Below are 21,107 nucleotides of genomic sequence, written 5' to 3' on the forward strand. Positions count from 1 at the left end.
GCTTGATTGAGCTTTTGGCTTTAATATGATTCGCTGTCAAGCGACGGATTAATCAGGGCGAGAGCTGTCAACAAATATACGTCGCTAATGACGCAGGTCACGGCAAAACAATGATAATGTTATTTTTAAATTGATCTACGATCGCTTTTTGTGATAATATAAAAACAAAAACTAGGTACTAAGCAATTTTATAAGTTAACAACTTTACTCGCTTCAACAATTACATAAGATCGTTAATGTTAATTCGAAAGATAATTATAAACTAATTAATCATATGAATGATATTCAAGAAGCTATATTAATTATTCAACCAAAAGACATTCACTGCTGTATTATAAGGATTATAACTAATGTTTTATTTAATAAGAACAATTATTTCATGTATTTTCCAAAGAAAGAACAGATTTTCAGGCTTTGGGCTTTCAGGTTATGGGTTCGAATTCTGCTGGGAACAGTTTTTTTATGAGATGAACATGAGTTTATTGCAGTGATTTATCATGTCTATCCTTTATGTATTTGTGATAGCACTTTCCTTATTTCAAAAGGTTTATTTAATTGGCGTGATTTTCAAATTATAATTTTTGTAGTTTTAACAAAGTGAATTCTATGCGTTGCAAAACAGTTCTTTCAATATGGAAAATTATAAACGAACATTAAATTAGCATATCATTATCACAACAAAAGTGTTTACATAAATTGAAAAAAGTTGTTCGTTAAGATACTTATTACTTATAGTTAGTTGTTACTGGGCCGGTAGTAGATATGGTTAAAAGTCTAACACATTACCATAATTGCGATACACAAATAATCCTGAAACCCTAGGCTTGTATTAGGTATGACATGAAGCCCTAAACAAAAACATGGGCAAATGTGACAGACTTAACTCTTTTTTCATAAAATAAAAACAGGGTGGTGGTAAACTTTTAAAATATACAGGATGTATATAAACGTAGCTGAAGAAACCTGCCTACCGGAAAACGTAATGTAGGCAGGCATCCCAATCAGTTGACCGACAATCTGGTGGAAATCCTTAGGGGAGGCCTTTGTCTTGCAAAGAACGGCACGTTACTATATGAGTATTGAAACAGAAACCAGTATGTCACGAGGACACGTCCTTTGCTGCTGTTGCGTGAAACCGGCGACGAAATCATACCTTTAACAAGCCTCCTTCTTGCAGCATGTCCCGGCACGTCCTCCTGTCCCGGCTGGCGGAGCAGTTCAAGCCGTCGTCTCCTCCGCCCGCGCACAGGTTTCCGTCCCCCGAGCGCAGTGTGTCGCCTCACACGCCCACCTCGCCGCGCTCGCCGCCGCACTCGCCGGACTCTCTCGCACAGCATCGGCTTGATCTACTGCAGCTGGGAGATATTGAAATAGCTGGGCGAGCGCTGAAACAGTACGCGCGCGCTACTGGTGAGTGAAAATGCTCTATATTTTCTAAGATACGAATTCAGACCATCTATTTTATCTTGAAGTAGCTTGTTAATTGTCGCTTCTGCGATATCACACGTTTATACGAATACATAATATATGGGGTACTTACTAAAAGTGACTCTACCTATAGGTACTGAGACTTTCCAGTTTTCACTAAAGTTCAGTACCAGTGTACTTACTTATCAGTATAAGTGCTGATAAGTGATAAGTTAGCAGCTAGCATTAAGTATGTAGAAGCATAAGTAAGCTGAAGCATCTCTCTCTATTCAGAGAGAGAAGATAAGAGCTTTACGCTGAAAAAATTTCAAAAAGCATTCTGCTCTGGGGAAAAACATTTTAAAATTTCCCGGTGTACCAGGTACTTTCAAATAAGTTTTTTTTTAAAAGAACCATCATTCCTAATTTTCAGGATATACTTGAAAGCTCATGATTTTCCGCGAATCAACTCTGCTTGATCGCTCTAGCTTTAGACTTTCTAATAAAAATCTTATTATTACAGTTCATAGAGTTTATTTTTCAAATGAGGATTCCGTTACACAGAACTAGGAGCGCTGATGTACTGCAGCGGCCTGGGCGCCCTGTACGGCGGCGCGGGAGTGTGGCCGCTGCTGCTGCCGCGAGCGTCCCCTCACTTCCCGCACGCGCTCGACCCCGCCAGGCACACGCCGCCTAGAGACGGTATCTATACCTTATCATCTTAATAAATAAATAAATCATCCTAGCACCATCCAGGGGCCTGGGGGCATGGACAATAATGGACAAAGCTTAGTTTTCTTGACAATAATATTGTTAACTTACTTCAATCAATCAATCAATAAATCATTTCGAAAGTGAAGATAATGTAAGATTTGGCGCTAAACTTGCTATGCTGGTCAGACGGGTTGGAGAGATCTGATGTTTGCACACTTAGCATCACTTAGTCGCTAAACTTCATAAAACTACCTGCAGAAAATATAAATTAGCATTGAATATATCTTGTTCAAACCTCATAATCATTGAGGTGATCTCACAATATTAGTTACCACCTAAATACCAGAGAAATAGGTACCACCACAAAAAGTCTAAGGAAGAGCATCAGGCAAAAAGCAAAACAGTGTGCTCTGCATACTACCACTTAGCTACTAAACAGACTACATTAGACATTTAACTGTAGCCAGTAATATTGATTAGTATGTCCTTAGATGGTAACAACAATCACGATGATTCAACTCTCCATTAGTATTTCATACTTCTTTACCGTGAAATCATTCACATAATTTCTTCAAGCAACTACTTGTATACATGTACAAAGTTTCTATTAGAAAATATTAATATGGAGTGGTTTTGTGATTAGACTTTAATAAGTTTTCTTTAGCAATCTTTCTGGTGTTTCAATGTTGTAAAATCAGCTTATCCATGCTTTCATAGTAAGTTAATTTACAAGTAAAGTAATACACATAGACTGAAGGAAATTTACCGATAGGAAACTAATTGCTGTTTCGAAATCCATGTTTTTCGTTCTAATCAGGTCGTCATTGTAAAACTTCGTTTTGCCTCGCCCTCCTTACGCGCTTCTTCGGAGGCTCATTAGAATAGCTATCAGTGTGAGGTACCGATTAATAACTCGCACCACTGATACACTCGTCGTTTACATGTCGTTTACCTCCTTCCAAGCGAATTTGCGTGTTTCCTACGCTCCAAGGAAAAGCAACACTAACTTGTCGACATATTCAAATACTTCGAGTATTCAAATTACCCCTTATCCACGTTCCGGTTACGACCAAACTTCAATGATAACAACTGAAACGTGAAATTCAACCTCAAACATTTGGTGCTTGATTTAACAAAAACGATTTGCGTTAAATTTGAAACTTTTGTAACAAAGTTAGGCAGCGCTATAGAAATCCTAATAGCTGCTAAACAGGAAAACTGCCTTTGCTTTAGGTAGTACAACAAACATTAAACATTTGAATAGAATTAGTACACAGAAATTAGGGTACTGTTTTTCTCTGCTTGTTTTCTAGAAGAAAAATGTGCCAAAAATTGTTAATAACTAGGTACTTTCAGTTTTTTTTTATTTCTATATTTTTTTCTACCAGTAAGTGCGCTGTCTTTTCTTAATATGACTCATTCCGTACCGTAAGCTAGATTTTGTGGCTAGATCAAGACTATCTGCGTTTTAATTAGCTTGAGTTGACTAATGCCGTAACATCACACTGACGTAGGTACATAAATAAAATAAATAAAAAGTTATATAAATATTGCTACTTTTACACCTGTTCAGATTTAATAAGTCATTTAAATCGACCTGTTCGACTCGTCTGACCTCAAATTCAAAGCGTGAAGAACGGTCAGACACGTATTAATCTGCATTTTATTTGCAGATGACGAGGAGGAGCTGCCATTGAATTTGTCGACTAAGAACCGCCAAATATGGTCTCCGGGGAGCGCGTGCGAGCGCGAACAGGACGCGGAGTCGCCGGGCGCGCGCTGGGAGCTGGACGACGGCGACGCGCCGCTCGAGCTGGTCAAGCGCTGCCGCAGCACCCCCGAGCGCGACGACCGCGACCCCGCCGAGCCCCGCCGCTGCCCCTCCGCGCCCCTCCACCAGACCTACCCCCTGCCACCCCCGCCGCAAGACCACTTCTCGCTCCTCATCAAAAACGAAAACAAAAACGAAAAGTCATTCCAGGTACGCCACCTTTTTCATCTTATTACAACCAATAATCGCTAAAGAAATCTACAGCGCATACCATCAGACAGCGACATCCTTTAAGTCCAGAGTAACTGTACAATTTCCGTTCGAAATGTTTTAAAATAGCAAACCAGTATCGTTTTAGTCTCTTTAACAAATCAAATAGCAAAAACTGCCCCTGTCTTAATAAGTACTCGCGTATCGGAACGGGTCGCGCGCCCGCCACGCGGCGCTTCCACACGCCCGGCCGTCTACTCGTCTTGTCTTTTGTTTTTTCTACGATGCCATTATAAAAATCCGCATCGGTTTTAATCAAAATTCCAACTTTTAATATCACGGTGCTGCGGTGTTTTATAATTGGACGCATAATTACCTTGTGTCATACGGCGATAAAAACGCTGCAGTGCCACTCAATTTTTCCACACTTTATCATTAAATTAAGTGGGCACCATCACTTACTCCGGCATATTGTACCTACCATGCTGAAAGTTTAAAACGTTTCAGCAGCATAATCACAGAATTCTAAATGGCACAACAATTTCTATATAACTCGTAAAGAATAGTAATTAAATAAATTTATTTCAGCTCTACATATTTTAACATGGAAATGGAAATGACTTTTGTAACATTGAGGTGAATGCAATAATTTATTCACTTAAACAATTACTTCATTTTCACCTCTGAAGTCTCTTTTTACAGTTACAAACCGCCTAAATATTCATGTAACTGTTAAGAACCGTTCATTCGTGGTTCTATAAAAAGCCTCACTAAACCTTTTTCGATTAAAATGGCTATCATAAAAAATCTCCCTACGAGGTATAAGCCGATAACCATATGTGGACGGTCATACCCTAGCACCTGTGTTGTTTATAAGAGAGTGCGGTATAAAAAGACGATCGAAAAAGTGGGTGTTTTTGTGAGGCGCGAGTCGGCGCGAGCGCAGCTGCCCGGCCAACTGTCACCGGCCCGCTACGCGGATTTGTGTCGTGGTCGCGGGCCCCGGATTATCATACGCGTACTTAACGACTAACCGCCCGAGTAATAGCCTCGCGAATCGCTTCGCCCGACCACACATGAAGGAGGAGCAGTAGCGTAGGTGTAGATGTTCGAGCCTCCCTATCCTATACGCGCGCTCATCTCATGCATTTATTGCATTTGCGTTTGTCATCAATGCATTTTGGCCATATCTGAAGAAAAATCACTATGACACATAGGGATTCTACAAGACGTTACGAACTGCCTCTACATCTCTAAATCTCTTACCCGTAATCTGTTCGCAAGGATTCACTTGATGCAAGTAGACCTACTGTGTCTTACTCTACATTCTGATAGTCACTACTTCAACATACCCACTAGGTATTATCACATTTCTTCTTCGAACCTTCTAGGTATTTTTAAAATCAACTTTAAAAACAATATTTATTCGTGTATTCCAATTAAATTACGTGAAATACGCAGTATAATATACGACTTCTTTATAGTTAGGCACCTACCTTTATTGATCAAAATCAAACACAAGTGCTTAGAACTGCCTCATACCTTCAAATTGTGTAACAATTCACCTTCAAAACACACGACATCGGCAATTTAAGTTTTACATAAGCAAACACTCTCTAAAGAAAATGTATTCCTAGAATACCTACTAAAACACCTGAACAAATAAATCTACAGAAAGTTGAAATAGGAAGGCACAGTAGATCTTTTGTCAAATAGGTATGTGTCTTTGGTCTTCTCTCATTTGAACACACATCCTATGAATGGAATAATGAATGTTTATTAGGTAAACACGTGGTAGTACCGACGTAGAACGAATGTAATGTGTAGCGTCGATTTATGGATTTTTGACTGGCCCATTTAATTGTAAGCGTATTTTCTACAAAACTATCTATGGAATATTTTTAATTTATACGGAGCAAAATGATTGTAGACTGTAGTCCCTTGCCGCGTGTTCCCTGTGGTAAAATACGAATAATAACCCGTTCGCGATGCTAATTACTGGGCAACGAAAAAAGAAATCGTAGCTATCGCGACTCATGAAGGAAATCAAAGAAATGTGTAGAAAGACGTAGGGTGCCCTGTTATTAGTTTATAGCCGGCTGTCACCGCTGAAGGTGATGGACGTTCACGACATCGATATCTAATTATCCTTTCAAAGACTGGCAATCACATCTTTAACAATTCTAATCTAATTAGGTTTTATTAGTAAGTACGTATAAATTATAAGGAGCGCAATATGTCCCCGTCTAAGTTATTAACTTTGATTCAAGGTAGCATTGCGACAAATGCAGGGCTAGCCCGCTTGATATCGATCTAGTAAAGTAAATGACGCCTGTAAACGATCGTGTTCGATATGATTCACCAAGGTGTTATTTAAATTGGTCTAATTTAATGTATAATTCAAATAACTTATTCAAGGTTTGTTTTTCTCTAGAGTCTCTTTAATGTAGAGCATTCAACAGGGATCTAAAATTGGTGTTATTTGTCGTAGTGCAAGCAATGTGGCAAGTGCTTCAAGCGCTCTAGCACGCTGTCCACGCACCTGCTCATCCACTCGGACACGCGGCCCTACCCCTGCCAGTACTGCGGCAAGCGGTTCCACCAGAAGTCCGACATGAAGAAGCACACCTATATACACACGGGTAAGTTCACTTCATAAAGAAAAGTATATCTGAAAAATTACCTTCACACTTGGCAATGTAAAGCATATAATAAATAACCCACTTTTACCACCTTCTCTTTGTTATTTGAAACAACTGTCACCTATCTGGTAAGTTGAAAGAGATCGCCTCAATTAAGAAGAGATAGAATCGTCTAAATTGTGACCATTTCGACATTCCATTTTTTTTAATAAATAAGAGAACTCTAGAACTTATCTGGTGTAAACTTATAAATTGTTATGAAATGTCATTAAAATAAATTCCAGTTTATTTAGGACATAGATACGCAAAATTAAACTACATACCTAGTCTATAATATAAAAGTGAATCGCAAAATGTGTTGGTAAGCGCATAACTCAACATAACTGGACCGATTTTGCCAATTCTTTTTTAAATGTTCGTTGAAGTCCAAGGATGGTTTTTACGGCGAGAAAAATTCGAATAATTTCTGGGAAAACTACGGGCGAAATAAAATAAATGTTTTATTTGCTCGCCGTCGCGTTGTACAGTAAAGTAGGTGCAATCTAAATATAGAGTCATATTCACCAACTATTATGACTGAATTTATCACGAAGACATATTCCCTTATCCAAACGTAACTTTGTAAGTAGTGGTGAAATTATATTAAGAACCTTTAAACCTCCCCATATTAAATCACATGTCTATGTCTAATCGCATTCGTAATTTCGTGAAGAAACTTTGTTGGTAATTGCTGCCAATTGACACCCCCACTGGAAACAAAATTATATAGTTTCGAACAAATTATCTAAATAAAGTACAGACCTTTGTAAGTTTCAATAAGAATTTTTGGAAAGTTTTATATTGAGTAATGTAATAGTAGGTATTCGTAACATAAGCTTTATAGGGAGACTCTACGTAAGCACGAGCTTATAAACTTCATCTTGTCTTAAAGAAAATCCTGTTAATTCTTTTGCTATGTTCTCCTATTAAGCATTATGTTAACAGCGTTGGTTCGAGTTTTGAAATCTACACGCATCCGAGTTTAATGCCGAGTTGTATTCTTAAGTAGAAACGCATTTTTTCCCGGCGTCATGCACACAGACAAGTTCATTAAAACGAGGCGTGTGTGCCCAATAAAAGGAGTCGTGTGACACATCGGACGACGCTGTCTTGGGAATTAAACATTTAAATGCTGTGCAATTACCTTTTCGACGGCAAATCGCAGCCGGTCCGGCGTTAATGAATTTCCAATGAGCAAAAAACGCGCTCTCGAGGTGAGACCGCGGGCGGCCCTCCCGCCAGCCCTTGTCGGAGGTCGCGATCATTTTTACGCTGTTTTTCTCGAATTATTCGCCTCGAAAATAATGGGTGGAACAGGAAAGCGTAATCTCAGCTGGCTATTGTAAATTAATCCATAATGATGGTTCGATAAGTTTAGACTTTAGTTACTTACTTTTCGTGAATTTTTCAGATTTTCTCGGTTTCAGATTAAAAGATACTTATCGAAAATTTAAGCCTTTGCTGATTTGCCTTTGCTAACTGAATATTCAAATGTGATAAGTCGCTTCAAAACGTTTATTCAAAAAGCAATACTTTCGTAAATCTTGCTTGCTTCTGTGACACGCAAGAAATCCCAATTATTCTCATTATCAATTAATTAACTACAAATTGAATAAACTTAAACCGTTGTTAACTTTCAAGTGAACGATTGACTGAAAGCCGCTTTACCAAGACTATAAAAGCCGCGACTATTTTTCAATGGCGACTATTTCCAGTAAGCTCAACAAGACGAATTAAGCAGCTAAAAAATGTGGCGGACATATTTGTCTCGGCCGGAGACATTTCGTCACGTCCCGCGCGGGCCCGAATGATTTACAGCGGCCGTACAAGGAGCTCGTCCTCCCGATAAATGCCTCATCATCAATATTCCAAAATGCGGCTCCGCTGCAATTAGCCGCCAGCCTTCACAGGCCTTCACGTGCACGACGATCACGGCGCAAACAAAAAATACGCTTAAATCCTGTTCTATCTATAAAATGACATTTCAATTTTTCCTTTTATCCTTCAATACCTTATTATCACTGGAAAGGAGAGACATTTTTCCCACAAAAACTTTGTTACCGCCGGCGTTATCGAACAACGACAAACAATTATCGCCGAAGTTGGTAAATACCGGTCGACATAACGATGTTGCATATTAAATCAGTTCGGAAACCGCGCAGTAAATAATAAATGACCGATGATATGACAAGTATAGTGGTTCGCTCATACAAGCTTTAATTACTTAACGATGCGATACGTATCACGTATGGATACGATTTATGAATAATTAGAAACAAATTCGAAACAACACGGCTGTTACGATGTCCGTTTAACTAATTATTCTCGAATTATGGGGCAATAAACTATTCACGTGCATATTCAATCAGAAATTATTAACCTAAATACTTTTGTCTAAGAATAAATCACAATAACGTTTTGTAAAAAAACATAACTACTTTCTTTGTCCAGCAGTGGACGTCTTTCGGCTGAAACGACGACGACGACGACTTTCTTACATTGGACGCCAATCTGTAGATCCTGGCTATACAGGAGTTGCAGTGGTAGGAAAGCTCAGTGGGATAAATCCCATACCTGAACCAGGGTACAACTTATTTAATTGTTGATCGGTGCTGGGGCACTAAGTAACTTTTCATAAACCAAAAGTTGCTAATTGAATGTAATTATTGCATATTCATTTCATATGGTTTCTAGTTTGTTATTACAGTAGGTATACTTATTTTGAAAGAGGTTTCAACATAACTCTTTTTTGCAGGTGAGAAGCCCCACAAGTGCGTGGTATGCTCGAAAGCCTTCAGCCAGAGCTCGAATCTGATCACGCATATGCGCAAGCACACCGGTTACAAGCCTTTTTCGTGCGGCTTGTGCGACAAGGCTTTCCAGCGCAAGGTGGACTTGCGTCGCCACAGGGACTCTCAGCACTCGGACGCGGCCGACGCGCCCCTCACCACCATACCCCCGCCTCACCGCTACAGATTTTACGGCGATGAATCTGCCCCTCTAACACCCCTGATCACTAACTGAGCTAACACACTATCACAAGCTGGTAAAAACATCCCACAACACTATGTTGCCATTTCAGGTTCTTTATTTTGTGTGCTGTCGTAGAGAATTTGTAGCAAATCGAAGAATGTTAGTAAGCACATTCTCGCCTATTCACCAACTTTTTCACAATATTTTTAGTAGAGTGCCATTCAAAATAGTTTTCACACTTTCACAACCATTCTTCTCAAGTTATCAAATATTCATTATCGAACGGTTGTTACCAGAGTTGATTAATATTTTAGAAATATTAATTAAAAACAGGAGTCGATAGTCAAGACTAACTTTAAAGTCTAACTTAGTCATTAAGTATTTAGAACTTAGGATACCCTGAAGCGATAAACGCTGTGTACAAATAATAATTTAAATTCGTCCAAAGATAAAATGGCACAGTTTTCGATATTATGTACCTACATTTGCAGTGTTTGCTTTATAGGACAGCTCGAATTTAACATGTGAGAATTGTGAGTCAAAAGTAAAAAACTGAGGTTTTTTAAATTAATTCAACTAAGGTTTTTACAAAAGATTTGAATAAAAAGTTTTATCGACAACGATTTTTTTTGGAAGAGCTATTGTAAATAGGTAGATTACAAAAAACAAATGTCTAGCCCCAATACTTATTACGGCTTGACGAAAAATACATATTCCTACGTTTTAAACTTGCAATCATTTGATTCGTACGGAATTCGAACTTAATTAAACAAGTAGTGGATTGTATTCCTTCCACTGAAATGGAGCAGGCCCACTTCTTGTGGATATCGAAAATGATAAAAATCGTTATGTGGACAATCATAATAGGCATAAAAGACCCGAAGCGGGTTCTCACACAACCATGTAGGGGCACAAATTGTATTGTAAAATCAATTCAGTTTTCGAGCTTTACCAATATAAAAATTGGTAAAATTAATTTGACATGATATTACAAAGAAAATTTAATTCGTAAAATTACTTAGATAATTTACTTACACCAGTATCATAATAATGTTGTACTATCCAGTGTGTTGTTTTAATATAGTGTGCAGATAGTTGTAGATATTTTTCAGATATTAAGTGATGTTAATGTGAAATACTTAAATCCTTATGTAAATACTTGAATAATTCTGTTACCTTTTTAGTGCCTTACGAAATCTGATTGTAAACATTAAATAAGGTACCTAGGTGTGACACCAATACCTACCTAAGTGTAACTCTATGACAAATGCACGTACCTATAGGTAACTTCTAAAATTAGACTAAGTCTATTCAAATACCTACATACTAAAGTAATATTTGTTTAGGCTTACCAAGTTATTGTTGTATAATATCAAATATTTATTGGAACCTTTTAAGAATTCCGCATAGAAAATATGCTACTCACAGCGGCAACGAAAAGTTATTACCTACGTATAAATGTAGTGTAGGTATTTGAATAGAATTTACGTCAGACCTGTTAATTGTTTATCCGTCCAAGTGATACGTCCATGTAATGTCATATCAATGCCTAATATTTTTAAACAATTTACCATTATTGTATTTTAATGAATGGTGCCTGAATGATTGTAGGTAACGAGGCGCCCCATAGTTGTAAGTATAGTCTAATACAAACCAAAGTGAAGTGTCTTATTAGTCGAGTGTCAAACGCTTTATTTATTTAGTTTTGTTAAGAATTAGTTATAATTTAAACAGGACTTGTAAATTAATACCTAAACGATGAAAAATCCGTACAAAAGACACCTAATCTGCCTGCTTGCTATTTATTCAAATGCTACACATAGGTATTTTTATTCAGTTTAATCACGAAGAGAAGAGAATCACCACAAAAATGTTTGTTACAGCGCAACTAAAATAAGAATATCTTCTATATTTGGATTCTTTTACCGAACATAAGTTTTATTTACTTATCGAAAGTTCTAAAATAGTCAAAATTAAAGTAGAAATTGTTACCACGTCTATGTTACGAACACCCGAATAACCCAAATGAGGTGTTACCATTTTATATTTAAATTTTTGAGCCTCTGAAATAGTATCTATACCCCTTCATGTACATAAGTATAATGTAAAGCGTGACTAAAAGTACATAATGTGAGAGTGAACTTACCATTGTCGTTCTTAATCAAACGACGCATTTACCATGTACTTAGTTGGGTATTTCAGTTACCGAAGTGTTAATATCTGTTAAAGTAAACCGACTTTCAGATTGAATTGAAGCACTCACTTCTTTACACACTCTACATCCAATCCCCACTGTCTGGATTAACAAAGATGACATAAATGTACGGTACTGCTATCTTCTGAGCATCTTATAAGTATTTGTACTTTATATCGCATTTAGATAGATTTAAGAACCTTTTCTTTCAACCGTACTACTGTAACATATTAATTGTTTAATACACATTAGAGGCTATGATTTACAATTTTCATGAGACTGCACATCGAACTTGTATTTTTGTAGATGTGATTGAATAATGAAAACTTAAGGAAGTACCTATACCTTGGCGTAATTGTAAGAAAAACTTTCTAAAATGTATTTATTAATATTATAATGTAATTTGTATTTAAGGGTGTTTTTAAATGGAAGCATAGCGATTGCAAAAGACGCTTCCTAGCCTACACTTTGTGACTTAGCGGCTAGAACACCAAAGAGTTTTACTACGACTGTTTTATATCATAAGCCTACAGTATAATGACTTGGATCTAAACAACTATGTTTTTGAGAATGGACCTTAACGATAGACGTTAACCAACCACTTAATTAAACTACTTTGTGGTAATGCAAAAAACGGTGAAACCGTGTTCAAACTTTTTTTTGTGTAATGTTGAGTCAATTTTTGTAAGTTTGATTATAAGTTGTAATTTATTTAGGCCAGTTTAATATACCTACCTACATATTTATGAACTTGGACTTTTAATTTTTATCCCACTGTCTGAACTTTCTTTTTGTGCATAAATAATGTACCGATCCCGGGAATCTCGAAAACCCGAAACCACAGCTTGCCTAATTAACCATCCTCATTACGTATTCCTTTAAGAGCCATTTCACAAAAATATTCCGCGCGAATTTAGGTAAAAGCTGTCAACGCAACGTCAAAAGAGTAAAAAGAACGCTGAAATGGACAAAAAAATCTTGAGCCGTGACCGTATTAAGACTTGATTTAAGTTATTAATTTTAAGGTAGAATGAGGTATTCAAACTTGATAAATTAATTTAAATTTTTAATAGAGTTTATTAAGTCTTTTATATTTCGATTCATAATGAAACACGAATAGGTATAATAATGTAAAATATATATTAAGTACAAAATAAAGACAGTCACATAGTGAAAAAAAAAAAATCTGCCCCCTTACATCTCCATCATCGGACCCTGGATACGAATAATGAAACACGAATAGGTATAATATGTAAAATATATATTAAGTACAAAATAAAGACAGTCACATAGTGAAAAAAAAATCTGCCCCCTTACAGCTCCATCATCGGACCCTGGATACGAAATATTCGTCAAGGCCATTGCATCTCCTCCAGATCCATTATCAGACAGAGCTAAGAAATAAATAAATAAATATTATTATAAGTAAACAAATAACTAAAATAATTCATCTTACTATCTTACTTCTTACTAGTCCTACTAATATTATAAATACGAAAGTTTGTGTGGATGTCTGGATGTTTGTTACACTTTCACGCAAAAACTACTGAACAGATTTTGATGAAACTTTACAGTACAGTACAGCAGTACTAGGCAGTCTGTGTTCAACTATCACTCGGGTCGGACGTTCCTATCGCAAGACCTTTGGTTCACTCAGTTCCGATACGACTCTAGTGCTGTGTGTAATTATTTTCGTGAATACACTGAATTTATTAATTTCTACGAGTGGATTTCATTTTGCCTGAGACCTACGCCATGAACCCTGAACCAGAAGACCCTGTCGCCAGCGACAGCCACGCTCATCCATCCCTGGCGTCGACCAGAATAACAATGTAAGGCTATAATTTATGACGATCTGTGACAAACTAAATTTCAAGCGGGTGAAGCCGCGGGCAATACTACATAATAATATTTCATACTAGCTTTTTGCCCGCGACTTCTTCTGCGATGAAGTGGAAAATGGTTCTAATAGAATTAAAATATTCTAAGAAAATTAATTTTGTTAAATGATTATATTTTTTGATATAAAATCTACAAATTATTATGTTTAAATATTTGAATACTTACAAAATTATGAGATCTTTCTAAAACAAAATTAAAATACTACACCTGCCGTAGATTTCTTTGTAAACAATGTTTTTTTGTTTTTCCTTCAGGTGCTAAAATCACCAGGCTATTGTGTGCGCATACTCTGGAGTATTCCACATACAACTGGTCGTCGGAGAAGCATAGATTTCCATTAAGTCTACTCCCGCTACCATATGGAACCCCGCTAAAACTCGTGAGGGCGCCAACACTTGCTTTTGTATCGAAAATTAGTATGAGCAGCTGCGCACGCGGTTGCCCGTTGCAGGCTCTATGCAACCACACTATTTTAAACCGTGGTCCCTAAGCATGAGATGGGAAACTGCACTCTCTTGAATTCTCTTGAATTTGATGGTGTTAGGGGAATCCTAGGAATGAATACAGACTTTCCAATGGAATCTCCTCATCAATATTGCGAAATTGCGATTTTCAATGCAATGTTACGTTTTCACTTGTTATTTTATTGTAATCTGACCTTGATTTTTCAAACACGTGACGAAATAAAAAAAATAATTTAAATCAAAAGTACTAAGGAACATTTCATTGATATCAACTTAGAAACAAGCACAGATCACAGAAACTAAAGGGAAATGTGACAAGGGACAAATTGGAACATATTGCTTGTGAAAGCAATGATGACAGTAGCGACGTCATTATGTAAACAGTTTATACAGGGTGGCCAAAACAGTGAGGTCTAAAAGAAAAATTTAGATTCCTTACATCAAGGTGTACCTAAATCACCCCCATGTATATTATACGATTGTGCTTAGTTTAGGAGATAGAGTTAATTTTGTGATATTTTAAAATTTTATGACCTAGTAGGCTTTAAACATTTTTATCTTTTTTTTGGGTTGACTTTTTTCAGATTTCTTTTTTTCGACAGATTTGTTATGAATTGCAGATGTTAAAAAAATAATCACCTTTCTATCTTTGATTCAAGATACAAAAGTTTTGCTAGAAACATTAAAATTATGCTTTTATCAGAACACTATCAAATTTTCGACTTAAAAGTTTAAGTAAAAAAAGAACTTCAATAGGTCCAAAACCATTTTAAAAACTGCGCCGTTTCCTGAACTTTCATAATAATACAAAAAAACATGTACTTAATAGGCCACTATTTCCTGTAATCGGTCCACTAAAGTGGTAAGTCGGAGATTCCGTTACATGTTTTTGACTTTCTTAGAGTGAATTAATATTGGGAATCCTCTAAGTTTACATTACGTAGAACAGATTTAAAGCAGTAACTAGACAGAACATGTTTTTATTCTCAACGAGGAAGCTCTTGCCCTTCATCACACCTGGTGGAAACTGATGATTAGGCTGAAGGTGGAAGGGAACTTCAACTACAGAGGAACTATGGCTTCCTACCTCCAAATGCCGGAATACAGTAATGCTTTTAACATTATTGCTATAGTGACAGACTTAGGAAAATAGAGTTGCTAGCCAGGCAGACTTAGATCAAACCCTACCACCAACCAAACCGAGCAGAAAATTTCACCTCCACTGGGAATCAAACCCGGGACCTCTGAAGCTTACCTCTTACCACTTGAAGACAGAGGCAGTTGTTACATTTTACTATTACCCTTGAAATACCTACTACAGTGAGAAGAAGAAGGAGGGATATTTGGTTTATGTTCATCAAAACTTACTTAAAATAACAATGTGTTCCGGAATTTGGAGGTAGGAAGCCATAGTTCCTTTGTAGTTGAAGTTCCCTTCCACCTTCAGCATAATCATCAGTTTCCACAGGTGTGATGAAGGGCAAGAGCTTCCTCGTTGAGAATAAAAACAAGTTCTGTCCAGTTACTGCTCTAAATCTGTTCTACGTAATGTAAACTTAGAGGATTCCCAATATTAATTCACTCTAAGAAAGTAAAAAACATGTAACGTAATCTCCGACTTACCACTTTAGTGGACCGATTACAGGAAATAGTGGCCTATTAAGTAGATCTTTTTTTGTATTATTATGAATGTTCAGGAAACGGCGCAGTTTTTAAAATGGTTTTGGACCTATGGAAGTTCTTTTTTTTACTTAAACTTTTAAGTTGAAAATTTGATAGTGTTCTGATAAAAGCATAATTTTAATGTTTCTAGCAAAACTTTTGTATCTTGAATCAAAGATAGAAATTTTTTTCAAACATCTGCAATTCATAACAAATCTGTCGAAAAAAAGAAATCTGAAAAAAGTCAACCCAAAAAAAAGATAAAAATGTTTAAAGCCTACTAGGTCATAAAATTTTAAAATATCACAAAATTAACTTTATCTCCTAAACTAAGCACAATCGTATAATATACATGGGGGTGATTTAGGTACACCTTGATGTAAGGAATCTAATTTTTTCTTTTAGACCTCACTGTTTTGGCCACCCTGTATTGCTTGCATAGTACTAAAGATTATTCGAACGTTGAATACTGATACCGCAGTGGATAATGAGCACATAATTTGATTTCTTTGTGTGTGTGAATTTCTAATACGGCACTGAGTTTCGAACTCAGCGCATTACTTAGCATGGACTATGGAAACAAGTTATCTCCAAAATAACATTCCACACCTTTTTAACCTAGTCAGGTAATCATTTTAATAAAATACGAAGCACGTCATCTATCTATAGGATATATGTATATTTCAGAAGTTAATAAATTATGCTGAAAATATTTTATAGCCTACATAGAAAAAAATTAGGATTCTAAATCGTGAAAGAATTTTTTTCGGAGCCTATTGCCTCCAAACAAACAAACAAACAATTAAATCTTTCCTCTTTTACTAGTATAGATTTAACAACAAAGCTTCCCTCTCGAAACAAAACGCTTCTTTTTCTTCTTCACGAAACAAAACTACAAGCGGATAAATAAATAAACAAATCTTTGGACAATTTCACAGCGCCATCTAGTCCAAAAGTAGGCAACCAATATGCTTGTGTTAAGGGTGCTAGCATAATGGATATACTTTTTTATAATTTATTTATTAAATTAAATACATAGTACCTACATAATTATACATAGTTACACCCAGATCCGTCAAAGAAATTAAAATTCATCATTTCAATTGCTGCTCGGCCGGCCGACTCGAAACAGCCTCTCGGCATAGTATCAAATGTATTTGGTCGCCGTACAAACCACCGCTTTACGACACGAACGCACGTAAACGTCACGGCGGGAAAAATGACACAGGTCCTGCCTTGACGGGCGCTCGCGCCATACTAATCGATGTCGGCTTGCGCATTGTAATTTATACTGATATTCACATCAATATTTTGACAAAGTGGTTACTAATATTTAAACAATAACTGTAGAAATCAATTCTACAATGAATATTCTTTATTTTGGGATACTTTTATTGCAGTTATTGCTGTGTTTTTAAACCAAAAACCACGATCAAAATGTGACGTTAATCTTCAAATTTGCCAAATTATTTTTAGATTTTACTCAATAATGGTAATGAAATTCAAGAATCTATTTCATTAATGGACTACAAGAATATATGTCCGATGATTACTTTATATTTTTAAGCTTATTATATGAGCATAAATAATAGATACAGGACTTTGAAAATGAGTCTGCGGCAATTTTTCCGTAAAATGGTTGTGGGAGATGGGGCACTGTGAATTAAGCAAAAGAGTTTTAGTAAATCCGTTTCATTAATGGTCAACATCAAGGACAAGGATTGACCTATCTTTCGCAGTTATTAAATAATCTCTGGGTGTTGCTTAAGATAGTAATTCATGCTTCCAAAATCTTAGAAATTCGCACGAAAATGTAAAATGGCTCTTAAGGGTCAAATAAGCTCACATTATCAGGAATTAAAAGCATTTTACAAGATTATTGTATAATGTAGGAAAATAATGTTCCGTAGTTGTAAGTTAGGTATCAGACATGTATCAGACTATAATATTCTGTGGTTCATTATTTCCGTCCGATCGAGTATCCAGGTTTACTGACAAATCATAGCAATCAAATAATCGCCACCACATGCAATCACAATCCATAAAACTAAGTTATTCAAGAGCAGCTCGTCCCCTATCCTATAATCAAGTGGGAATATTTTGTGCGCGGTCGGACACAATATTAGCTAAGTGCGACAGTAACAACAGCGTACCGCGTCACCCGCGCCAGTCATGGCAAGCAATATAAACAAACAATTACTGATATCAAGTAAGCGACATTGCAGACAAACCTTGTGGTGGGAACCACTCATACGGAATTAATAGTGTTTGCTGTAGCATTTTCATTTCATTTCAAGGAGTAATGTACTAAGGAAATCAAAATAACGACCCTCGCGTGATACTCATCAATTCTATTGTACATTTATCTACAACATCGCGCTAAAGGTATTTTGTAATTTCACATGGCGCAATTACTACGATGGCTTTATTATTAACCTGATAACGAATTTGTTAGTAGGTAAACATGGATGCTTTTTATTTTGTGTGTAGGGAGGTACTGAGATAACCAAAATACGGCAGTTTTTCAGTAAATGAAATCATTTAAATGTGTAACGTGTTCCATCAAATTATTTAATGATAGGTAGGTAATAGGAAAATTTCTTCAGTTTAAGGTGTGTGTACTCTAGCTAGATCCTATTTTGTTTATTAAAATGTGAGCCAGCTCATGGCTTATAGTAAGTAAGTACCTATTGGCGCAGTGAATCGCCCTGAATGCAGTGGGGCCCAGGTTCGAATTTGCGTGTGGTGGATGTGTAGGTACTTATGTAGGTAAATTATTGAAGTTTGATACTTCCAGACAGATATTTATTTAATGTCTTTCGTACCACAGAATGCAATGTAGTACCTACTCGTGTTTTTTTTTAATTTTCTTTAAGTAACTACTTAAATTTGCTTGTCAATTGGATATCAATTTCAGACTTGGCTGAAACGAACAAACGAAATAGTGTGAAGCACCTACAAAGTTGTTCGTAGCTACTTAATAAGTATCTTTATTTTTAATTAATATCAAGTTAAGTTTATTTATAGTCGAGATGTTAAAGTTACTGCTACATATCTTTAATAGATATTTCTCAAATGCCGATTTAAGGTACTTTCACTTCGAGTGGGTGTGGCATACTTCGCCGTAAGACATAAACTGATCTTCGGCTTAACCTCATTGCACTATTTACACAAATCCTACATAGGTACCTATCTACTTGTATTTACCTAAGTAATCACCTGCATAAGTAGGTAACGTTACATTACACGCAGCATAAAAGGGCTTCTTTATACATCGGGGTGTAGCATCGTCAAGTTACTTCACAGTAGTTCTACCCCTTTTCCATCGGCCATTACGATTTTTTAATATGATTAGGTTGTTGGTATATGTAGCTACGAGTACCCTTATCAGAACCCATACAAAGAGCAACGCATGCATAGGAAAATCCTTAATAAGATTTTCTACAGCGGGTAGGTATGTAGGCTAGGTAGGTCGGTTAGCTTAGGTGCAACGTGGATGTAGTAGATACAAACTACGTGTAAAAATAGCGGACATACTTATTGCAAAAAGTAACTGACTGAAGCTCAACGATGTAGATGTACGTGTTCACGCAGAAGCTACGAGTAAATAATAGATGCGACAAGTCGAAGAAATAAGTAGCGCGCATTGGGAGATACTGATGCTCGTATTTAGCGGGGGGGCCGCGTGGGCCGTCGGGCCCAACCTAAAATGGTCTAGTGTTGATCTTCGAAGTTATCTCAAATTATAAGTAATAACTAAACCTGAGGGACCTCCCACTCTCTCTTCTCCATAGCAAGTCAAGAGCCAGGAAAATTACCTTAGATACGCCAATGTGCAACAGGCTGTTGATGGTAGGTATTGGTAAGTATGCTAAATCAAATTCATGTTATACTTACCTAAGCTACCTGAAGACAGAGACGTAAAATTATAATTTTCAAAAAAGAGACGTAAAAGTTAATATTTCTGCCAATACTTAATATGTCATCACGTACTTACTAGGCCTATTTATTCTTATTTATGATGGCATGCATTGGCATCGTAACTTTCAAACTTAAAACATGTAGGTATGTATATTATTCCAGAAAGAGAAAAGTAGGTACAAAAGGCAAACTTAGTTCCACAAGGCAGCCTCTACCAGTCAACTTTTGGAATGATGGTAAATTTTCAGAAATTAATTATAACAATCCGCAAACTGAGGCAACGATATTATTTCTTAGTTACGATACAAGGACATCTGTTTAGTTTAATGGTAGACCATCCATGATCGATTCCCGCAGTGTCAACTCAGCTGCGGATGGGGCCCCTCTATGCCTGCCTAGGCCGGACAACTATGCCTGCTGCGCATGGAGGGCCGTCCAGCTAACTCAACATCGGATATGACTGGGTACTAAGTATGCGGCGCCCTCCTCCCGGGCGTAGTAGATGTTATCTTCTATGCAGACAGCAGATGACACTCGTCACAGCCCGAGGGCGGGATTGTATGGACGCGGCCAATTTGGCGACCACTGCCAGCACTCAAATTGCCAAGCGCATCTGGAGACTGGAGTGTGAGACTGGACTCCTAACGCCCATATTATTTTACCGTGGATGGCGTCAGAATAGAAGTTAAGGCTCAGATCAATTATCTGGGCCTGATAGTGGATAGACGGTGGCAGTTTGACCCACATTTTGCGCTGGGCATACTATCTCCACGGAATCCATGAAAGCAATAGAACTAAAGCACATATGTTTTACTAGCGGCCGCCCGCGACTTCGTACGCGTGGATCCCGTTTTTTCCCGCTAACTCCCGTTCCCGTGGGAATTTTCGGGAATTCCTTTCTTAGTGCACCTCTACGGTACCTAAGCTATGTCCCTTCCAAATTTCAAGTGCCTACGTTTAGCCTTTTAGGCTGTGCGTTGATATGTAGTTAATGTAGTCAATCAGATATATTTTATATTTAGATTGTACTTTATCAATAATACACTCGTGACTCGACATTACCAAAAATAAACCTCCCATAGGTTTCGTTGCCATAGTTTAAAAAAGAATCCCTACCTACGAGTGGAGTTGCACTCGACCTCCAAATGGAAACTAGATTTTTTTAGAGTGCCGTAGTTTCGATTTTGAGAAATATTTTTCATCATTCA

At 37.0% G+C, this 21,107-nt stretch overlaps 1 protein-coding gene across 1 annotated transcript; it reads left to right on the forward strand.

Annotated features, from left to right (window-relative positions):
• Window positions 1-1,178: 1,178 nt before the first annotated feature.
• LOC135088282 (zinc finger protein 628-like) lies at window positions 1,179-12,700 on the forward strand. The gene is made up of 5 exons (XM_063983154.1): window positions 1,179-1,410; window positions 1,972-2,109; window positions 3,795-4,102; window positions 6,594-6,744; window positions 9,539-12,700. The coding sequence occupies exons 1-5, from the start codon at window positions 1,179-1,181 to the stop codon at window positions 9,805-9,807; spliced, it is 1,098 nt and encodes a 365-aa protein (XP_063839224.1). The 3' UTR covers window positions 9,808-12,700.
• The last annotated feature ends 8,407 nt before the right edge of the window (window positions 12,701-21,107 follow it).

Source organism: Ostrinia nubilalis, chromosome 3 (genome assembly GCF_963855985.1).
Source record: "Ostrinia nubilalis chromosome 3, ilOstNubi1.1, whole genome shotgun sequence".
NCBI lineage: Eukaryota > Metazoa > Arthropoda > Insecta > Lepidoptera > Crambidae > Ostrinia > Ostrinia nubilalis.

What these genes read in the sequence shown, in the direction of transcription:
- LOC135088282 (XM_063983154.1), top strand. Translation starts at nt 1,179, where the DNA reads ATGTCCCGGCACGTCCTCCTGTCCCGGCTGGCGGAGCAGTTCAAGCCG. An exon ending in ACAGTACGCGCGCGCTACTG is followed by an intron (nt 1,411 to 1,971) that starts GTGAGTGAAAAT and finishes TCCGTTACACAG; the next exon opens with AACTAGGAGCGCTGATGTAC. An exon ending in GCACACGCCGCCTAGAGACG is followed by an intron (nt 2,110 to 3,794) that starts GTATCTATACCT and finishes TTTTATTTGCAG; the next exon opens with ATGACGAGGAGGAGCTGCCA.